This window comes from Solanum pennellii, chromosome 3, assembly GCF_001406875.1.
Source record: "Solanum pennellii chromosome 3, SPENNV200".
Classification (NCBI taxonomy): Eukaryota; Viridiplantae; Streptophyta; class Magnoliopsida; order Solanales; family Solanaceae; genus Solanum; species Solanum pennellii.
Genome location: NC_028639.1, coordinates 54389142 through 54410938, shown reverse-complemented (window position 1 = coordinate 54410938; position 21797 = coordinate 54389142). Strand labels below are relative to the sequence as shown.

Below are 21797 nucleotides of genomic sequence, written 5' to 3'. Positions count from 1 at the left end.
AGTTTCTCTGTTTGATAAAGTAGGCTGTGGAATAGCAAGTTCTCTTTGGGGATCACTGCTGACTCCTTGCTTATATGGCCTGAAATAAAAAAGCAAGGACCTTACACATTGTTTTTTTTTCAGAGAGCACTGACCAAACATGGTTGAAACATGATTTGTCAACTGGATCGAGAAACCAAAAATCCTAACAATTGATATCATTTTGTATAAAGTAAACCAAAGAAAGAAAGGCTTTTACCTTATATCCTCAAGGCATATAACCAAATATCGACCCTTGATGGAAATTCCAAGCTTAGCTGCTAATATGTCAAGAGCACTGGCGCAATTCACATTTCCATCCATTTGATAATTTTCAAGAGCTCTGGCAGCTGCACGGGATTTGCATACTATAGCAAGCATCTGATCTTCTCCAAGATATGTTGAGAGCATGCTAAAGGAAGAAAACACACTCAATTACATCCATACAGACAAGGAAGTTCTTGTACTTCATTTTATAGAAAAGGATACCAGCACCAACCTGCTAAGCTTGTGGGTCCGAACCTCTCCAAGAAGTGCAACCACGCCAAGTATGTCATGAGCATATTTGAGATAAAGCTGTTCAGGTTTTGGTGATCTGAGCAGCTTGTGTATAACAGCAGCTGCACTGTCCGCCTTTCCTTCAATCTTCTCCATAATCACGTCTTTATCATAGTACAAGTCGTGAAAAGAATCAAGACCAATATAAGCTGCATCCATGACCATTTCATGTTACAATTGCTAAGATGCATTTAATATGTCTAAAAAGAAGTTAAAGACAGTCTGTTGCTAATTAGGTATCACTCTTCAACAAGTAACCACATGATCTCTTTCAATTTAACAGATTGTTACATTGCAAGATTAGTTATAGCACCGGAACAGAGTAAGGACAAGTCGGGGAGAACTCCAGAGACATAAGGAACAGAAAAGAAATGTCAGGACTACATTTGAACCATCCAAACTGAAGTAACAGAAACTTGCAAGAGTTACACCATCATCAATTTTTTATTTCGTTGATCCTCTTCTTACAAATAAGTAAATAACTAGTTTTGAAAATTGAAACATTGACTTGAAATTGCTAGAGAGATGACAACATGGACCTGGTAGTCCCACCCATCAATATTCCTACTCTTTGGTACACTTCTTTCACTCACATTCACACTATGCAATCCTATAGCCATAATAATTATGCAGAGTTAAATTAGAAAAAAAAAACTATTTCAATTACCTCACCTCTATTAGCAACTTCAAAGGCTTACCTTATAAATGAATAAATTTCCTTTCTGGTATTTGTCTTATTTCTTATACAATTATAGACAGTCTGTGTTCAGTCCAGAAGATTGTTTAAAAGAAATGCAGCCTTCTCTGTAAAATCTAAAAGGTTGAGTTCTAGAAATTCTACACATGTTGCTCTAGAAACTGGCAAGAGATCACAGAAAAAGCCTTCAAATGATGATCAAATCAGGATGATTCAGCATTTATCAGAAATCCCCGATATATTAGAGTACTCCTTTGAAAATTAATGCAGAATTTTGATCACACATATAATAAAGAGGACAATGTGTAAGAACAAGAGCATCTATAATGTCAACATGCAATGAAACTTCCCTCTTCAATTATCGTTTTCAATAATCAGTTGCAAAAAGAAAAAAACAATATTGAGATCGTTTCAGTTTCCCTTTATGGAAAGTCACAGTCAGTTTAATAGATTTTTCGGTGAAATATTTCACAACGCTGCATTAACACCATATTAATATGTAGAGACAAACTGAAAGCAAGCAACTATAGCAGAACATATAACAGATATGATTCTCCGCAAATAGTAATCTTTAGGTTTGAAGCTACAAAGTTTTCAAGATAATGATTCAAAGAAGAAGTTACCACTGCCTTTTGCATGCGTCCCTGGAATTTGCAAAATGTTAAACATAAAGAAGAGATAATAAGTTAAGAGATGGTTACATGTCAAGATATCTCTAATTAACGTGTTTAGATCGTGGCATCTAATGCAGACATGCCAGCAGTTGGTTTAAAATAGGCATGGTTCATGATGCACATAACATTGTTTTTTGATTTCATGTGCCAGTTAAAAAATTTCCGGACTACATAAAGCCAAACCATTGCAGCAATACAGTAGCATGAGAGAACCTTGATAACTATTATAGAAAGCTGAAGGCATGAGGTGTAGACAGTAATGTAGCATACAAGCATCAGCTGAATTAATACCTCCCAAGTTGGACATCTCAAGCTCAATATTTGATTGCTTAATACTAAGTGACTCCACATTTGCATCACATTGTCTGATGCATAGGCCATATCTGCAAATATCATCCCCAAGTTTCTGTCAAGAAACACCACTCAAGTTTAGTGACAGTCTACGTAGCAATAAATGCAGCAATGAGAGATAGCGAACAAGCCAAAAAAGAAAGAAAGATATGTGTCATTCATTCAGGACCTGCTGCTACTTCTAGTCCTTCTATTACTACTATTACTACACAAACTACTACAAAAATACATACCTGTTGTCTGTCTTCCAGAACCATGGAAGCACATGAATCGTTGAAGATCATTATTCTTCCATCATAGCTGTCATGACACACCGTTTCTGGTCCTTTGCCATTTGATTCCTCAAGAAGCAGAATCTCTTTCTTGGGACTTCTAGGTTGGATTACAGCTTTCTCGACATGCACCTGCAGATAGAATTATTAGTATTATTATTATTATTAATATAATTATTGTTATTATTATTATTATTGTTATTATTATTATTATTATTATTATTCTTATTATTGTTATTATTATTGTTATTATTATTATTATTATTGTTGTTATTATTATTATTATTGTTATTATTATTATTATTNAGTATGAGGCCGTAATACCAAAAAACTAGAAAAGTAAGTCACCTAGAATACAACCTCTATGCTTGTCTGCAGCTCGTGGAAACGAGAGTGACTGGCTACAAAGAAGAAAAGCCCTTCGTTATTTGGAAGAGGAATAGAGCGGACGATGCAGCGTCCACGATGGAAGCTGTATCTCACATTGTCTTCTTCCCTCAGTGAGTCCTGCCTTATCTGAAGGGTATGAGAGTGGCCATCTTCTATTTCACTATCGATATCTTCATCCACTTCACCAGCAGAATTTACAACCTCAAAAACAACATCTTCCAAATGAGAACCAGCAGCACAAACTTTAGGTACCTGATGTAGGTTGTGTGCACTTTAATTATTAACATAACAAACAAACAGTTCTCTATCACAGAATTTTTGTCCAGCTTTGAGACTTCAAATTCTTAAAGATACATGATTCAGAATGTTAAGAAACTGAATAGCCAAGTAATTTCCAGTTTCAAAGATTGAGAATTAAATGTTATTGGCCCCACTCTTCTGTATGTTAAGGGAAATGCAAGAAAGCGAAAAACTCGTGCAAAGTTTGTGACACGGATAAGTTGAACTACTGGCAAAACATATAGGATATGAGGAGTATTGACAAACCTTGGATGCAACTCGCAACGATCTCCTATCAGTTTGGAACTCTTTCTTGAAAACTACTTCATCGCCAGACAAAACAGAAAGGGAAACTGTGGATAGAAAAAATAGGTTAAAAGACTGGGGACCATATGATCTAGCTATTCTTCAAATACCATTTTCTCCACTCTTTCATTGCCCACCTAAATAAAGGGCCTTAAGACAGATATGGAAAAAACAAGCTGTGGTCTTGTGGATACTTAATGGTAATTCCATCTTTGTTCTGCAAAGTACATAATTCAAGAGGTTTAAAAGTCGACCCTTTCAAAAGTTATTGGTTAAAGGGCAGGGGACCATACGATCTAGCAATTCTTCACATACCACTTTCTCCACAACAACACTGCCACCAATACAGAGAGACCTTAATACAGCTACGGAAAAAAAATAATACTAAAGTGGATCCTTAATCATAGCTCCCTGTTGGTTCTGCAGAGTACATAATTCAAAAGGATTAAAGGTCTTCCTTTTCAAAGGTTATTCCCAAAACACATTGGCTATTGTCTCCTTATAAGTTCTTGGGAAATCTCCACCCTCATGAGAGCTATTTTTAGGGTAGAGGCCCAAGGTCCAATTTCTTAACATGGAAACAGAGCCACGTTATGTTGTCCATGCTCGATTTCGAGCCGCCAGTGTGTGTATGTGCTAAGTGTCCTAAATTGGTAGAGAAAATGAGTTGGTGTTTCTTTCTATGATCTTGGATAATCCTCATCTCATGGACTAGTTTATGGGATTGAGTTAGATCCAAAGTCAATTTTAACAGTTCCACTAAGAAGTTCCAGTCAGTATATACAACTGGAGTTACTGCAGAAGCAAGTTACCAGCACTCAACACATTGCTATGCAGTAATACTGTTAGCCTGATATACTTATGCCACCACAAAAAAGTTGCACAGGTGATGAATCTTTGTACATGACAGTAGATAATAAACACAACCTTTATTACTGCAACTTTGACGTTATGTTGAAGTACATACCAAGTTTACCATACCCTGCTGTTACTTTCAAGGTTCCACTTAGGTTTACACACCCATGATCATCAACCTACATGACGAAATCAGAGGAATGTAAACAACTTGAAAGTTGAAAATAGCAAAATAATACGGAAACAAAAAGGTTTAAAAGACCTTAGACATCAAAAATCAATTGGCATGCACCAAGCCACCAACCCAAATAAAGGGACATTAACTAATCCACGTGACTCAAGGTGAATATTTAAAAACTTTTGTGCGTCTATGTGCACACGAAAAAGTATACAAGTCACATAGCACAATTGATGGTACAGCTAGAATAACTCCTATTTGGCTCAGACCTCTTTGAAAATATCTACTTTTTTTAATTTTAGCTAAGCCCTAAAAATAAATGTATAAAGGAACCATACCAAACCGAATAACACCTTGATTGGTCTTAAACCAGTTATATTGTGATAAGTCAAACTTGAATAGAGTGATTCACGATTTTTGGACTGTTCTCGACAAAAGAGTTGAATACATTGATCATCTTCAAACAATAAACACTCTCTCCAAGTATCATCATATAAGGTCCCCGCTTATCAATGGGCATTTGAACATTGATAAGTTACCAAGTGAGACCATGGTCTCCAATGGAATTTGTCTGGCAATGATTAAACTAATTAAAGCATAAATTAGGAAGAGAAACACTATGCTTATCATCTGAAGTTTTATTTCTTATTACATCTGAATTTTTGAAACTTTTTGTCAGCTCAGAGTATGTGACACTTTGAAATGACCCAAAAACACAAATCTCGACGTACATAATCAAATCGAACAAGTCAAATAGAAAAGACAATATTTCTCACTCTTCAAATTGCTATAAAAGATGGTAATAAATGAATAAAAGCAAGTGTAGACTATCTTCTTAAATGTGATTTTCCCTCTAACAAACTAGAACAATGGATGTGACAACCCAAAAGAAAAAAGAAAACCACCTTATAAAAAGAATTTCCTTTATCTAGTAAATGTAATCCTTCCAGTGTCAGCTTGATGTGCTCATCTTTTCTCATATGGTTACCATATTTGTCAAATGTCTGTATCAAATAAAATAAAATAATAATATACAACCAAACAAAATGCAAGCAAAGAAAAAGAGCTACCAGGAAAGCCAAATGGAGCTACATACACTAATAAACCAGAAAACAAGAATAAACAAGTGGGACATGAGAGCTTTTTTTTCCCTTCAGCAAAGAAGTGAACAAGATATTATTGTTTATCAAGCAGCTGTTAAGTTAGCTATTGTTTTCATATCGTACACAGTCATTAATTGATTCTTGTGATACAAGATTGCCATTGTTCCCATCAACATTGATGTATAATTAAGAAAACATGTAGTATTCTGATGCAACATGTTACAATTGGTCGATTTGTACATATTTGCTTAGAGAATTATACTTTATAAACTCTGTCAAGGAAGGCAAACAGGCAAGTAATAAGCAAGATAAAATTAAGACGGCCACACTGATTACAACGAGCAGAAGACTAAGTTCAAAACCAAACTGATCAATCCTTTCTTGTGAGATCCTTTATCATTTTCAGGTCCCATTAGTTTCGGTTAATATCAATCCTGTAGTAATTATAAGAGGATATAGCAATGCTCATTGACAAACATATGGGAACTATAGTCCGTAGATTAAAATCAAGGATGACTGTATGTACATTTCATGAGGAAAAAAAGGAAGACTGTGTATTTACCTGTCAGGGAAAAAAGTAAGGATGAATATATAATAATGCTTACCGGTCACAATGAACTTATGTTAAACTGTCATACAGGAAAGCAAAAAGCAGCTTTGGTCCACATGTGGTTGTTTCTTGTGTTAAACCACTACCACAAATATCATATCCTTTAAAGAAGAAGAAAGGAATTTGCACTCTACATTTAAACTCAACACAGAGATGCACCATACAAGTAATCATATTATACTTCTCATCAAAACCTAAAAAAACAGGCACGTGGTTATTCCATCATAGCTCTTTTGCAATATTCAACACTCTCCAAGATGATTGGACCACCAAAGACATCAAAAAATCCAATCTTCTGGTACTAGCATTGGCTTTTTTGGCTTCCTAATTTTACTATCCAACACCAGACCTTTATTTTCTAAAAATAAATTGCATATTGTACAATTTTTTTTAAATGGTACCCCTTTTCTCTCTATTCGAAAAAAATATTCAGATAATACACTTGCTAAAAAAAATTCTGTCATTATACTTCTCAAGGATCCAAAACGACACTGTAGTTGAAAGTGTTTTTTCACAATTTCAAGCATGAAAGGATTTTAAAGAACTATTCACTGGAACATAGACCAGTGTGTTGATAGAAATGCTGAAATATACTTCATGTGGCACTCGAAAACACCTTAAGTGATAGTAGGATACTGAATTAAAATATAATTAAACAGACCTCAAGTGCAAGCTCCTTAAGTACCATCCCAGGAACCAATTTCTTGCCAAAATCTACAGGACGCAGAAGGATACGCTGCAATGGTCCTGGAATAACTGTGAACAGAGGGAAAATAAATAAGAAATAACAGAAAGTTATATATCTTAAATAACGGACAACAAGATAGTATTAACTACCTGCACATGGAATAGCTACAACAAATGGATTCTCCCTTGAATTTATATGTAAGGTAGCATTATAACTTGGTCGAATCATATCCAATTCACTACTTTCAATGGTTACATTCTGTAGTATGGAAATTTTTGACACAGTTATTTATTCAAGAAGATTTGCTAGGTATATTGAAGAGGACAAGAAGCAGGAACATAAAAACTCACCTTAAATTTCATGGTATAGCTGTCATGTGTAATATATTGGTCATAACTGCATTCGGATGAAATAGCTCGGCCGCCAGAGCTTAACTTCATCTCTATCTCTGTCTGTGACTTGAATGGTATACGATTGCAGAATCTATCACGACATGCAACACTGAAAACCTCTGGAAAACAAGAACCAACCCTGCCAAAGATACACATTTGAACAAAATCAAACATAACTTTGACAAAAATGAGCAAGACTTGCATATAAACAGGTGAAAGAAAATAGTCAGCTTATCTTAGAAAAAAAACAGATTCTGATTCTCAATTTCTAATAAATAGGATACTTAAGGTAATTGCAGAAAGAAAGAAATGTTGCATGACGCTCTTAAGTCGTAATGAGTAATTGGTTTACAAGTTTATCTAAAACAGCTTCACAAACATTGGAAGGAGGCATAATTAAGGAAACAGCTCAAACATCCTACTGATGATTATGAAACTACTTTGTGATTTAGCTATTATACGAAAAAGATTATTGTGTATGTCCTATTCATCTCACAACTTGATAAAGTTCTTAATAGAACAAAAGAAAATCGATTAATTCATAGACTGAATGCATAAAAATTAAGAGAAATGAGCATTCAATATTGTTGAAATCTTAAAATTTAACGAAAGTCTCTTCTCTTACAGCTAAAACAATAGATGAAGCAATTCAGAAATTCAGTATATGAAGAGGTCTTGAGTTCTTGTCACATTGCCAACCACCAAGAAAAATACTTCTATGTTACCCAAGGAAAAGAATCATCCAAAGAAGAATGTTGAAGAACTAAAATAAACAAATAAAAGAGACATATCTTTAACAGTGTTAACGTTAAGATAAGGCAGTTCTCCTCTATCTGTTAATCTCTCTTTTGCTTTTATCAGTCTTGACATTCTCTGTCTACAGAAAATAGCAAATTTTGTTGATTTAATGCAGGGTGACTAATTACTTTCTCGGTCCTTCTGATGTTTCCTTATAATTTCAAGCTTAAGAATTGTAATATAGAACATCAAAAGTATCTCAAGTATATCTAACAATCTTATGACTCCGTGATGGAAATTTTTTCATTTTGCACAACTTATATAAGAAGTTCATTTAGACTTGAGAGCCCCACCTAACACTGTGTGTACTCTTCCCATCACTTACAAGTTCCCAACTAGCAGGCTCAGACAATGCTTTCACGCGCACTTCCTTTACAGAAATTGTACAACTTTCTATCTGAAAAGAAGAGATCCAACCGCAAGGAAAATCAAGTGAAATACATGATTCCGTATATATTAAAATGGAGATCTGCAGATCATATAACTTACAAGAGAAAATCGAAATAGATAAATGCCTGCTGTCTGAAAAAGGTTTGGTAACTTCTTCTTCAGGGGGAACATATATAGACCATGAAATCCTTTAAGCGATGAAGGATTCAATTGCCCAGAGTAAATATGTTGTTCTTTCTCATTCTCATCTGCTTTAAATTTGATCTCTAGAGTCATCACAAAATTTTCTTTCATGATGTATTTCTGATCCAAATTTTTGGATGCAGTAGCAGAAGTAAAAGAAACTGGACGAACAACTGCAGTAATCTCCTCTGGAGGTTCATGTCCAGCATCAACATCCTGAGGTAGCGCCTGCAATTGCAACCAAATGAAGCAATTCAATAAAAACATACTTATATGTGGTACAATCTAAGATTATCAACAGCTTAAATCTAATCAATTTCGAAGATATTCAAAGTATTAAGCACAGAAAACTTAGAAGGAAATGGAGAAACATGTTCTACTTGATACACACACACACAACAATTTCTACCAGGCTGAATCAGTTGAAACCCTGTAGACCTGTTCAGGTTCATTTTGATAAGTTAAAAGACTATATAACCTGACTTGGATCCCAAGTAGATGTAGTAAACAAATCTACAGAGTATTATAAAAGAAAATTAGCAACTAATAAGAGGGTCACCTGTGTTAGTTGGTACTTTATGTGCAAAAGATCGGGAGAGGATGTGGATCACCTTTGATTACATTGTGAGATTGCTTCAAGGTTATATTGGGTGATTCTTAGACGGTTTGGACAACTTTGGATTATGCTGGAGGCAATAAAGGACGATTTGTTCAGTGGGACATTGTATTAGCTTTCATGTGGGTAGTGAAGAGAGAAAGAAGTAGAAGACATTTTGAAGGAATTGAACATGAATTTGTCATGAATAATAGTGCTCATTTCTTTTTGGTGTAAACATGAGATTCCTATCTGTACAATGATTGGATGTCTATACTCTATTGTAGAGACCAATTTATTTTTGTACATTCCTATTTTGGTTGGTATATTTCTTATATACAGGAGTTTATAGCTTCTATTAATGAAACTAGTTCTTGATAATTAAAAAAAAGGCGAAAAATAAACTAGTGGTTAGAAGAAGCAAGCTGCTTTGTTAACTAACCCCCTCAATTTCCAATTCCAAACATTGCTCAGCGTCTAATATATCGATTGATGATGGTGTGGTTTTCTCTTGGTGTTTCAAAATTTGGTTCTCCCATTCTGTTTTATCAACAGACAAGCACTGCAAAAGATGACACTAATTCTTCAGAAAAGATAGATATGTAGAGAGAAAGGAGAGAGAGAGAGAGAGAGAAACATAATAAGAGTAACAGAAAATATGATGACCTTTCCAGTGTCAATCACACTAATCGGCAAAGATTTTGAATCACGAATTTCAAAGCAAGCACATCCTTTATCAAATGTGAGGCGACAACCACTCTCAGCTGGGACATTTAATGGCCTGTAAATGACATGGTAAAACAATTTTTAAGGTAACACTGGTTGAAGGAGGGAAACACACCATAAAAGATAGTGGTATCAGGTATGAAATATAAGCAGTGAATTGCAAACCTGCAGATAATTCGAGCCTCACCTGAAACATATTGAGAAAAATGTTACAACACCAAGCCAATGTCAACGGACAGTATCAGTGGAAACTAATTACTAACCCACAGGATAAAGCATCCAGAAGGGCATGCTTCATGAACCATATAAAAACTTACCGCCCGAGTCCCCCTGCCATCCTTCAAGGATAATAAATTCCAATGTGGCGAAAATGTTGTTCTTATGGAAACCCCTGTAAGCTCCCTTCAAAATTTTAACCTTCTGCCCTGCTTTCCAAGTTATGCCTTTCCTCTGGAAAGCCTTATGAATTCTCATAACTAAAAAACAAAACAAGGGAAACAACAATGAGTATGAATTGTAACTGAATCACAATCTTCTACAAGGTTGTAAGAATTCATCATAAGGTTTCCTATTTCGTTTTTCAATCTATACCATCTGCAGAAACGCCAAGCTCTTTCTTGTGTAAAGGGCCAACAACTACAAAAGTAGGTTGATCCTCTCCACAGTCAATCTCCTCGTCATAGCGATCATGCATCTGAAACAGCCACTCCTGATATAGCTTCTCCAATTGCAAGAGAGACAACTTCTTTCCATCTTTGGCTATCTCAATGAGAACATCTAAAAAGGATTTGAAACATAAAGTAAAGAAACCTCATTGCGTAGTTGTGGGATATCATTTCAACAGTGCACAACAAACCATAAGTCATTACCATTCTCTTTCTTTGAAGGCTTGTTGCCAAAGTTCCTTAATGCAATGGTGAAAGGATGGTGATGTGCTAAGTCAGTCTGGAAAATACATTCAGCAGATTTCATAAGATTAAAAAATACCTATGGTTGTCTGCAAGATTGTCCTAGATAAATAGAAGTAGGTGAACTAGCAACAATACCAAATGCACGTCGTTGAGTATGAACTTTAAATTTTTGGTGGTGTTAAAAAAATCAGACCAAAGATGTTTGGCATTAGAAAACTTTCGACTTCCTAAGGAACTATTACTTGCATATTTATAATTCTCTAGTCTACAGAACAAGTATTTCTACTGTTCTCCACATAGTTAGTTCCTGCCTTGATATATAGAAATGTATATAAATATTCTCATTTTGCATTCCAGGAAATGTGTTTCTATATGTACACATGCTGACGTGCAATTAAATCCTCAGTCAAGTCGTCAGAATGCATTTAAGGAAGTTGCCTTGTACCTTTGACGGTGTTGGGTTGAAACCAGCATCGGTCTCTGCAAGCAGAATATTGCTCAGTGATGCTTGGAAAAAAGAAGCAATTGCTTATTCATTAATAAGAGAGCACTTGTTTGGTACAAATGGTTTTATACCTATGAAGCATTTTACTCTAAAGCAACATCTCTTCAGGACTTCAGCCCTATCACTTTTTCTTAGCTTTGGTTCCATAAAGGGAAGCCAAGACTGAAAGAAACAAAGCAGAAAATACAGTTGACATTTTTTAAGCTTGAGGGCATAATAAAAATAAGGAGAAAAAGTTAAAGATTGGGCAACAAGACAAAGGCGAGTAGTTCATATAGAATAACACAAATATACACTGATTCTAGTAAATTACATAAAGATAGGCACACATGTTCTTTCTTTCAAAGTTTGGAGAAATATTATCATGAAGGTATTCTTTGGCAGACTGTGTAGTGATGGAATACAAGACTGGCGAATCATAATTTGTAAACTATGAGTAACAGAAAGATTCTGATCTTACCCAACGAGCATCTGGAAGTAGACGACCCAACCGACGGACAGAAACATGGCTGAAAGTTTCAAAATTCTCGGTAATTCCATACCCATCTGCCTCTAGCTTTTCCAATATCACCTCAATGCTCTCTTTACCCTGCAATTAAAAGCATGCAACATCCTTCAAAATGTTTCAAGAGCAGACTCTTCTTTTTCTTATAAAGTGTAGTATCTGTATGACATCAAAAAGAAATTTCAAGGTTCAATGACACATAACAGAACTGTACAATATAGTTTTACCTGCGCCACCGGAAAATAAACACACCTCAGGCGAGCATGTGCTTCGAAGGAGGATTTTGTTCCTGAGAAAATTTATCTCAGACTATATAATGCATAGACTACGATAACAGGATTTGAGAAAAATACTTGGCAGGTGTTTGTCGTGACAAATGATGCACATGTTACCTGAACCAACTTTCAAACCACTGCTATCCTTTACTTGAAAGCTTAGTTGCATTACAAACTCTGGACCATTGCAGGACAGTAAGTTTGTGGTTGCCACCTCTCCACCTTCGATTTCCGCTAAATTAGTGCCATTGACCTGTAATTTTGCATAAGTGGAAAAATCTGCTTAAAAGAAAGAGATTGTCTACTAGAACAACAGTTGGCAAAGGGTACTATGATTGAGATTTCCCCAAAAATATTAGAATTTGCTTTAGTAAAAATTGGTAAAAGGAGCTCTGATGAGATTTCCAAGAGATTTGACAAGCATACCACTTATTTTGTGGTGATAAGAAAACAAACAATTCATAAGTTATGATGAAACTTAAATAGTAGCTGGAAACTTTCACACAAATGATCGTATTCCTATTTATATTATATGATCAGTAAAGCTTATCTCTAAGACTGCATGAAAAAGGACCAGGAATTGAACAGCAAGGGCAACTCTTATTGAAATGCGTTGAATATTAAAAAAGAGAGAACAGCTACAAGCTTCAGTTTGAAAGAAAACAACTAGGAAATGCCACATCTGCTTAGACAACTAATTATGTATTAGACAGAATTGAATTTCTTACCAGAAAAAGCTCTTCAAGAAATTAGGTATTGATTTCCTTTCCTTTTTAGAACATGTATCACATAGTTATTTAAACATCAATAGCTTGAGGGAATAATCAAGTTGGGTTCGCTGTCAAACTCTCTTCTTTCTCACAGAATAATGGACGAAATCAGGCGTAAAGCAGTAAGATAATGGAAAGAACAGGTACTGAGGAAGAGGATGAACTTGGCCAACGTAATTCACAAGTAACAAGATTGGTTCGCGACATCAAGATCAATACACAACCAAAATACCAAATGATAATGTGGCATGCCAACATAAGAGGTCATGACGAATAAGTTCCACATTGGATGACATTTACACTACAGCTCATTTTTCAACTTTCTGAAAAGAAACCCTCAACAAGATATAGACATTAACATTGCCAGAAAAAAGTTATGTTTAAGTTTAAGAGTGTAAAAACACATCCATTGAGGAGCTCGATGTGATGAATTCATAGGAAAAAGAAGCTCCACATTAATTTTAAAGATGACACGTAGTTCGACGCAATCAGGCTCAGGAAGTAACATGCTGACTTTTCATACTTTTTCGTCTACAAAAGCGAAGATCATGTATGTAATAGGTATACTAAAGTCCAAGGGGAGATGTAAGATGATTCTCAACAAATAGCAATCAATCATCTGATACTGATTGGTATCTCCTGGTTTTCCAACAAGAACACCAAAAATATAAAGGAGTTCCTGAAGTGTACAGAAGTGTCTGGCGTCTGTTTGCCTTTATAAATACATCAACTGCAGGAATTAGTAAAATTATCCCCGAGTTATAACAACATATAGACACTGTGCCTGGGAAATTTTAGTAGCTCTGTTGGTTGGCTATCTAAACTTTCACATTGTTGGTGAGAGTACGATTCCCACCCTGGTGTCTCCTCCCCCCAATTTTCCCGTCCCCTACCCCTTTTTAAAATAAAATAAATATAGATACTATACCTGAAACTCAATAGGCATCACAGTTTTTCCTGTTTTTGATACTTCATCACACTGCCCAAAGAAATAATAATGAATAAGATACAAAAGGGTAGATGGCACAGGATAAATCATGTAAAGGCAGAGATTATCATCACATCACCACATGCACCAGACTATGGTACCATCATCAGCTACAATGTTTGTTGATCCACAAACCATTTTATGTGACCTTCCAGATCTCTAATGATTGTCATCTAACTAAAATAATAGTTATCACAATGACTATTGACATTAAATTCTGGAAATGAATTCTCAAAGTTTGAACAATAACAACTACTATTATTCCGCAGTGCCAATCAGTTGGGGAGAGACCAAAGTTTGACAATGTCAAGTAAAATTCGATACCTGCAAAGTTCATATACTAACAATAGGAAATTTGTAGTAAGAGAAAAGGAATGTGAACTGTGTAATACAGAAAGGCCTGTTCTAAGGGGTATTACAATAGTTGGAGTACATATGAAATAGGTAATAAGCAAAAGAAACGGAAAATGATGCTTAAAGCAACAAGCAATAATTTCAAAATCACAATACCCGGACCCCCACATGGATAATAGTACTCAGTTCATATATACACACACTCACACACACACAATGTTATGAATCAACTTTGTAAGTAAATAACTGAATTGGTCAAGGGGCTATTACCTCTTAAACCAACAAATCAGAAAACTCTATAAGCCACTAACCTGTATATACGGGAAGTATATATCTTTCAGTTTGTATTGTAGTTCCTGTACGCTTTCGCTTCTCATCTTTGGATAAAAAATTTCAACCTGTCAATAACGTTAGCTACAACTGTGTTCAAAGCTCCTCATTTATACTTTCACTAACAATTCCATACCATGTTTGAAAATGATTTCATGAAAGTATTATCATATACCAAAACAACTAAGCATTTAAAACATCAAAATGCTAAGCGAAGCCTAAAGCCCTAAACCATAACATTTAACGGTAATAGACATCTGTTATTCATAAAAATATTTTGGACAACACCACAATAACAGCTTATATAAAAAAAAACAATTTAATAAAACGTATGATTATTCAGTGACTTGAGAAAGGCTCAGTCTATGGATACAACCTACCATAACACACTCAAGAACCCATACAGATTGCAAGAGAAAGTATCTATTATGATATCAATCATATCAAGCTAAATGTTAGGATGGGAAATGAACTCAAAATTGGCTTCATAGGAAGTCAGTGCAAAAATCTACTGTGTACGAAAATGATACTAAAGAACTTCAATAATCAAAAGATCAGCAAGAGTCCAGAAGAATATTTTACTTTAGTGAAGCTACCATCAACTGAGTGACGTAGTTCATCTTCCAAGGGGTCTCTAACATTTCCATCAGTCTAAATGAAAGAAAATATAAACGTAAGAAGAATAAGATAAAGAGATAGAACTTATACTAGCAATAGAAGCAAATGATGAGAAGAGAGTAATATTAAACAATGATGAGTACCCTCCAAGTTTGTTGAGACGAAGAACAGCGGAGCAAAGAATCTCTCTCAAGATGTAACACGTATACTTTCTTACACTCCTTCGTCTTTGACGAAACAGAGGCTCTTCTACAGAAAAGGCAGCATGAAAACAAGTAAGTCCTTGTTTTTTTTTCTAAAATGAAGTCATTCTAAACTTAAGCAAGACATACCTGCCTAAATGCATAGATGCAATAGGCCCTCCATAACCAAACATACCAAAGTAAGGCTGTAAAAGCAACCACCATATAAGCAAAAGTCAGCCAAGAGGATAAAGTAACTGCTAGATATAGAAACAAAAATATTGTTGGATTCCCAGTTTGCTGGTTGGATGAATTAAGAATCACATTATATAAGGTAAAAGCAGCCGTGGTTTCTATTAAAAGACAAGGGAGCTTCTGTAGAGAAAAGAGACTAAAAAGGAAGATAGAATTAGTATGTCGGTAAGTTTTCAAAGATATATCGAGAGGCATAGTTATATATTCCATTTAAATACTTGTAATCATCTTGTTGCCTTTTTCTTTCTCCCTATAAAAGAGTGTTAATTTATGTCTTTCTACTATTGGTGGCTAGTGACTATAAATTCAGTTTTTGCCTCCAATAGCTAAACTTTCAAAAGAATTATGCAAAGACTGGTGTTTTCTATTGGTTAAATTTCACCACCTTCAAATTGACATATAAATTTCCAGAGAATTTCTCACAGCTATTGTAATATAAGCTTTACAATGAACACAATTGCAAAGTAAACTAACATCAAAGTGGCATTTGAAAAAGGTATCTACTGATAATTCATTAGCAGATGACTCGTAATAACACCTAGGAACTTCAAGTAGAGGCTGCTCTTCGCTAGAAATAACTAGAAACTCTAATAAATATATCTTAACTAATATAGCCTAAGCAGTGATTGTCATTATGTAATTTTTGCCAAAACTGGTGCAATTTTTTGTATAAATACCCGTCCTATTGATCAAGGGAAAGCCAGTCTTGGAAAACAAAGAATTCGAAGACACTATACCTAATGGTAAAATGAACATATTCATTGATCATTCAAGGTTTTCTGAATCCAATTCAAACTCGATATTATCTCTTGTTACTTTATTCATTTTTGTTCAAAACATTCATGAGATAACATGCAGGATACTTCACAGTGCCAAATTGCAGGGGAATGACAAGACAAAATAAACATGAGTTCATTGATATGTAACTACTTGACTCTAAGTTCAGGCTGGAACAGTTCTAGCATAGAGATTTCAAAACTCAACAAAAGCCACAGAAAATAAATATCTAGGGCTGCATATTTGAAATGTATATCTAATAAAGATGTTTTGACCACACATAAGCAAACTGTGTATTGGAATGATGCAACAACCGTTAAGTATGGAGGTTTTCCTCCTATGCCTCTGTCTCTCGCTGATCTATGAATGGAAGCTCCCATTTTTCCCCTGAAACACATACAGCACCACGTAACTGAAAACCACAAAAGTGCAGTAAAATACAGGAGCAGTAGAAGAACTTACAACGTAATGTAAGAAAGCAACATCACTTTGCCAAGATGGTTTTAAGATAGAAATAAAGAGAGAATTGAATAGTTGCAGTTAAGGTGAAAAATAATAAAATACATGCAGCTTTTCACTGAACCAACTCTTCAGATCTATTTATTGGATTTGCAACCTATACAAACTTGGGATACACGGTATCAATCCCTTTCTGGAGTTCTTGAGTGCTAGAGAAGTGTTTACATCTCTCATCGCATTGTCAAAGAAGTCACAATTTCTTTTGATATCCTTTTTTACAAAAACAAAAAAGAAAGATTGTAATTAAGCTCATATCTATAACCAGTTATGTTCCCTCAATTCACGACAAGTTCTTTCAAAACAGAATGATAAGCATCATAACAACTATACCCAACATGAACTTCCTTTTTTTAGTAAGTGCAGATAGACCTAACATAATGCAAATAGCAGAAACAAAAACAGGCCTGATTTTTCTGAAGTTATTATTAAAAGTACGACATATGGAAGCAAAAGAATCTATCAATATATGAAAGAGATCGTAAGGCATCATAAGCAATGATCTAAAACAGTCAAAGAAGAGAGAAATTGAGGCCATTCAGAGGAATAGTTGTTCATCCATATAACTTAAAAACTTGAACCATCCAAGACACCAAATTAGACAGATTTCTAGTATTTTGGTGCCAACCTCAAGAGGAAACACTTTTGCAACCCATAAGATGATATCATCATAATGTAGCTCTTAAGTTCACTGATGCTTTAATAATTTAGATAACTAACAAGATCCCAGTTATAACAGAGAAAAGAAATTACCATTTCACTATGGAGTTTTCAGCACTTCCATCCATTCCAAGGCCTGTGTCAAATATTGTAATCCTGCTCTTAGTTAGCTCTAGACTGCAAAATAAGAGAAATAGTGGACAGTTCCAGGGGAGTATGAAACACGAGCTACAGGTAAATACAAAGAAACAGCCGTAGGTGCCATTCGATATAACACATTATTACACAAGTGAAAGCAGGTAAAAAAAAAGAGAAGTAGGACCAATTACCAAACAGGAGCAATAACAGGATATCCAATCTTACTAAGTTGTAGGGTTACAAATAACTAGAATAGCCGAGCTAAGCAACTACTGTCAACAGCAGGTCAAACAAATAAATGTGAGTACATGCAGAACACCATAAGAATATACATGCACTATAAGAATAAATTTAACTAAAGAGAGACAAAAAAGAGGCAAGCATCTAACTTCCCCAATATTCAATTGTACATCCTTGGAATTCATTGTTATGCTAAAAAACAAAAGGGTCATTTAGTTAAGAAGTTAAATGAAGCATGAACTGAATTGAATAAGAAAAATTGAAGCATCCTGCACAGGTAATATCCCAAGAGAGAATGGATATCATTGACAAGGCACACTTACAAGGTATTAAAATGATCAGAAAAGTGAGTTCAAAGTTTCTAGGGGAAATAATAAATCAATTTCAGGAATGATTGATGTGTACGTAATTCACTTTCAAAAGATCGGGACACAAACAAGATGATGACATGTTAAAGAAAAGAGTTTATTTCTGCATGTCGGGATCACCATTTTAAGAGAAAACTTGACAATCATACCCCGAATGAAAAATGTACATGACTACCCTCAAGTATATTTTGGCATCAGGGAGAAAATCCTATTTCTCAATTTAACTCAAAAATCTGCCTTCCCAAAGTCCTTTTTAAATTAAATTTCCTGACTTGGAGAGCCTTCAATAACAAACTTCCAACTCAAGACAAAATAGCAAGACATGGAATTAACAGTGTTTCCATTTGTTGTTGTTGTGCAGGCACCAATAGAAGAGCAACAGGAGAATCGGCTGAGCACAATTTCTTCTCTGGATACTTTGCTGAACATATTTGGAGCTTCTATGCAAGAGGTCTAGGCATCAACCTTAGGAACATCACTGAGGAGCCTTCTCTACTCCTTCTGGAAATATAAATGCAAGAACTCCATAGCTTCGTAAACCACTAAGATAATGCCCCCAATTATTATGTGGGAACTGTGGAGATCCAGATGTGGAGTCAAGTATGAAGATGAAAAACTCTTGATGCATAAATCTACCACTTTGATAACCTCAGTATCATCCAACACTCCAAACTTCAGTTCCCTAAAATTTCCTTCCCTAATGATTGGCCCAACTTTATTCACCTCTTGGGTCTTAAACTGATGGAGGCCATATCTACTACTGTCAAATGAGAAAAACCCCTACATCCTTTTGTCAAACTTAATACTGATGGTTCATGCATAGAAGGAAACTGCATAGGAGGAGGGGTAGTGAAAGACAAGGAAGGCAAGGTGATTATGGCGTTTTGCATACCTTTGGGGAGAGGCGATAGCAACTAGGTAGAAGCCAATGTGTTCTTGTTTGGTCTTAACTGGTGTATTCAAAATGATCACCCTAGGATCATAGGGGAAACTGATTCCCTCTTTCTTCAGAGTTGTATTCAGGGCAACAGGCAAAGCCCTTGGAAAATTGAAGACACAATCAGTAAGATTAGGTTTTTGCTGGACACTCACCAGTCACCATACCCATACCACTCACTGCATGAGGGAAGCTAACTAGGTTGCTGACAAGCTAGTGTCCGTGAGTCACAAGAGTGGAAACAATTGTATCTACACTAAGAATAGCTCCTTACCTAGACAAATCATAGGCCTAGTTAACATTGACATATGGCAAATACCATCTTTTAGAGTCAGGAGGAGAAACCATGGTGCTATCATCTTTGATTTGCCAAGAAGAAACAACTCTATTGCCACTTGTGTCCCCCCAATCTTTTGCTTATTAGACTAAAAGGCTAAGAAATACAATATGTACTGAAGAAGGCCAGGCCTAGTCCTCCTTCTTCTTCCGTATCCTCTTTGACCGTGGCAATACAATCCTGACTCGTTTTTTGTTTTAAAAAAAAGCATATTTTGGCATCTTTCGAAAAAAAAATTAGTCTTAAGCGAATATACACCATCTCAGGACTTTAATAACTTGCAAATTTAAGAAATTGAATTGATTATATGTTTTATTGAGCTATCCAACTACAAAATTCCTTACCTTATTAATCTTCTCTGGTCTGTAGACTTAGACCATACTGCCTGCAATGAATTATCCTGATATACCATTAAAATGAAGTTAATGCTTAAAGTGATCAACATAAATAAAGAAAGTTATACAACTAATTGGAAAAATAAAAGTTATATGCAAAAGATGCTTACGATCAAATCTGCCAGTGCGGTTTCAAATGTATACTCTTCAGGCAGTTCCTTCAATAAATCAGTATCTGGTGTAAGGTCCCACATATTCTGCAAAGTGAAAGCATACACTCAGCTACAGAAATTCTAAACACCACATATATTCTTTAATAGCATTCCACCAGAGACCGAAGAATCAACCTCATATTTATCTGCTTCAACTGAACCATCCTGTATAGAAAATGCAAGTTAAAACAAAACAACAAATGGGAACTCTTACTACCAAAACAATTGAGAAATCAAAAACACTGAAACCTTTACATACACAGAGCCTTAGCATATGAGACTTGTTGGATTTAAACTTTCTGAAATCCATCGTCTTCGTTATCCTGTTATCAAAAGCATCAACAAAATGCAAATCCTTGCTAGTCCAATTAATCTGTCTTCTAGGCTTAGGTGAATCTGTTCTTCGCCCGATATTTTGGTATTCTCGCCTCACTAAAATAACAAAATCCTCAACAGGCATTTCACTAGGTGGTCCAGGTACTTGCAACTCTAAAGTTATTCCATTAGGCAACAGAACCCGAAAATAAAAAACTTTTCCTTCATTATTACCAACTTCTTCATCTGAATCAACTTGGATTCTTAAAACCCTAGATGGCTTCTTTCTCGGCGTTTCAGTCGAAAAATCTTCACAGTGCCTTTTACTCGACCTGCCACCACATAACAAAAACAAATACTAGTAAAATTTGATCAACCTTAAACAAGTGAAATCATCAGTTTTTCAGTTCTTCCTATACAAAAAAAAAAAGTCAACACGAACATACACACATATAACGAAAATAGAAGGAATTAAACATCAATGAAGCAAAATGAACGGAATTTAAGCCGGAAAACGGCTAAAAGAAGAGATTTCGACTGATGTTTTGACTTGAGTCTATATGGATGTTTACTACACGTATGCATGGAAAATGAAATCGATGTATATGAAATTTTTTATTGTATGTATACATAAATATTTGATTTATGAGACTTACATTTTTATCTTCCGTTGAAGCTTGCGGCAAATGGCGATTTGCAGAAAATAGATACCGGAAAATTCACAGAGTAGAAGTAGAGAAAAAAGGGAGAGGGGTTGAGTTTTGGGCAAAATGGAGAAGGAAGAGCAAAGGACTGAGAAGTGTGGGTAGTTTATACTATCATGCATCAAAACAGGCCTGAAGGCTATACTGTCCAGGTTACACAGTACACAGATATTTTGTTTTATATATATATGAAATATTTAATAAAATTAGTAGGTTTTTTTTTAATCCAATTTGGCTAGCGTTTAATTATAGATTTTTGAAAATTTCGTTCACGATTCTTTCAAGTGTAATTCACTGTTACTAAATAAAATTTACAATTTTTTAAAGTGAAATGCACATTCTAGCTTATTTTTTAAGCTATAAATTTTATGATTAAACGAAAGCTATATTAAGCACGATGATTAGCATTCGTGTTCTAGTAAATATAATGGTATACGTTTGGGTTTGAGGAAATATAAAAAGCTAAATAGTCAACAGATTACTTTTGGAGATAATACCTCAT

General features: G+C 35.0%; 1 protein-coding gene across 1 annotated transcript; it reads right to left on the bottom strand.

Annotated features, from left to right (window-relative positions):
- Window positions 1-880: 880 nt before the first annotated feature.
- Window positions 881-21797, bottom strand: LOC107013465 (structural maintenance of chromosomes flexible hinge domain-containing protein GMI1-like). Its single transcript, XM_027915612.1, has 39 exons — window positions 21793-21797; window positions 20536-20923; window positions 20412-20441; window positions 20235-20321; window positions 20074-20129; window positions 19348-19494; window positions 17803-17886; window positions 16824-16920; window positions 15652-15707; window positions 15463-15568; window positions 15284-15352; window positions 14683-14769; window positions 13958-14008; window positions 12377-12512; window positions 12212-12273; window positions 11940-12068; window positions 11551-11641; window positions 11420-11481; window positions 10933-11008; window positions 10655-10840; window positions 10381-10539; window positions 10229-10250; window positions 10004-10118; window positions 9780-9899; window positions 8659-8970; window positions 8463-8566; window positions 8159-8248; window positions 7330-7510; window positions 7129-7237; window positions 6953-7047; window positions 5484-5582; window positions 4513-4579; window positions 3507-3592; window positions 2931-3212; window positions 2532-2702; window positions 2218-2353; window positions 1897-1917; window positions 1116-1186; window positions 881-976 (listed from the first exon to the last, which is right to left on the bottom strand). The coding sequence occupies exons 1-39, from the start codon at window positions 21795-21797 to the stop codon at window positions 881-883; spliced, it is 4341 nt and encodes a 1446-aa protein (XP_027771413.1).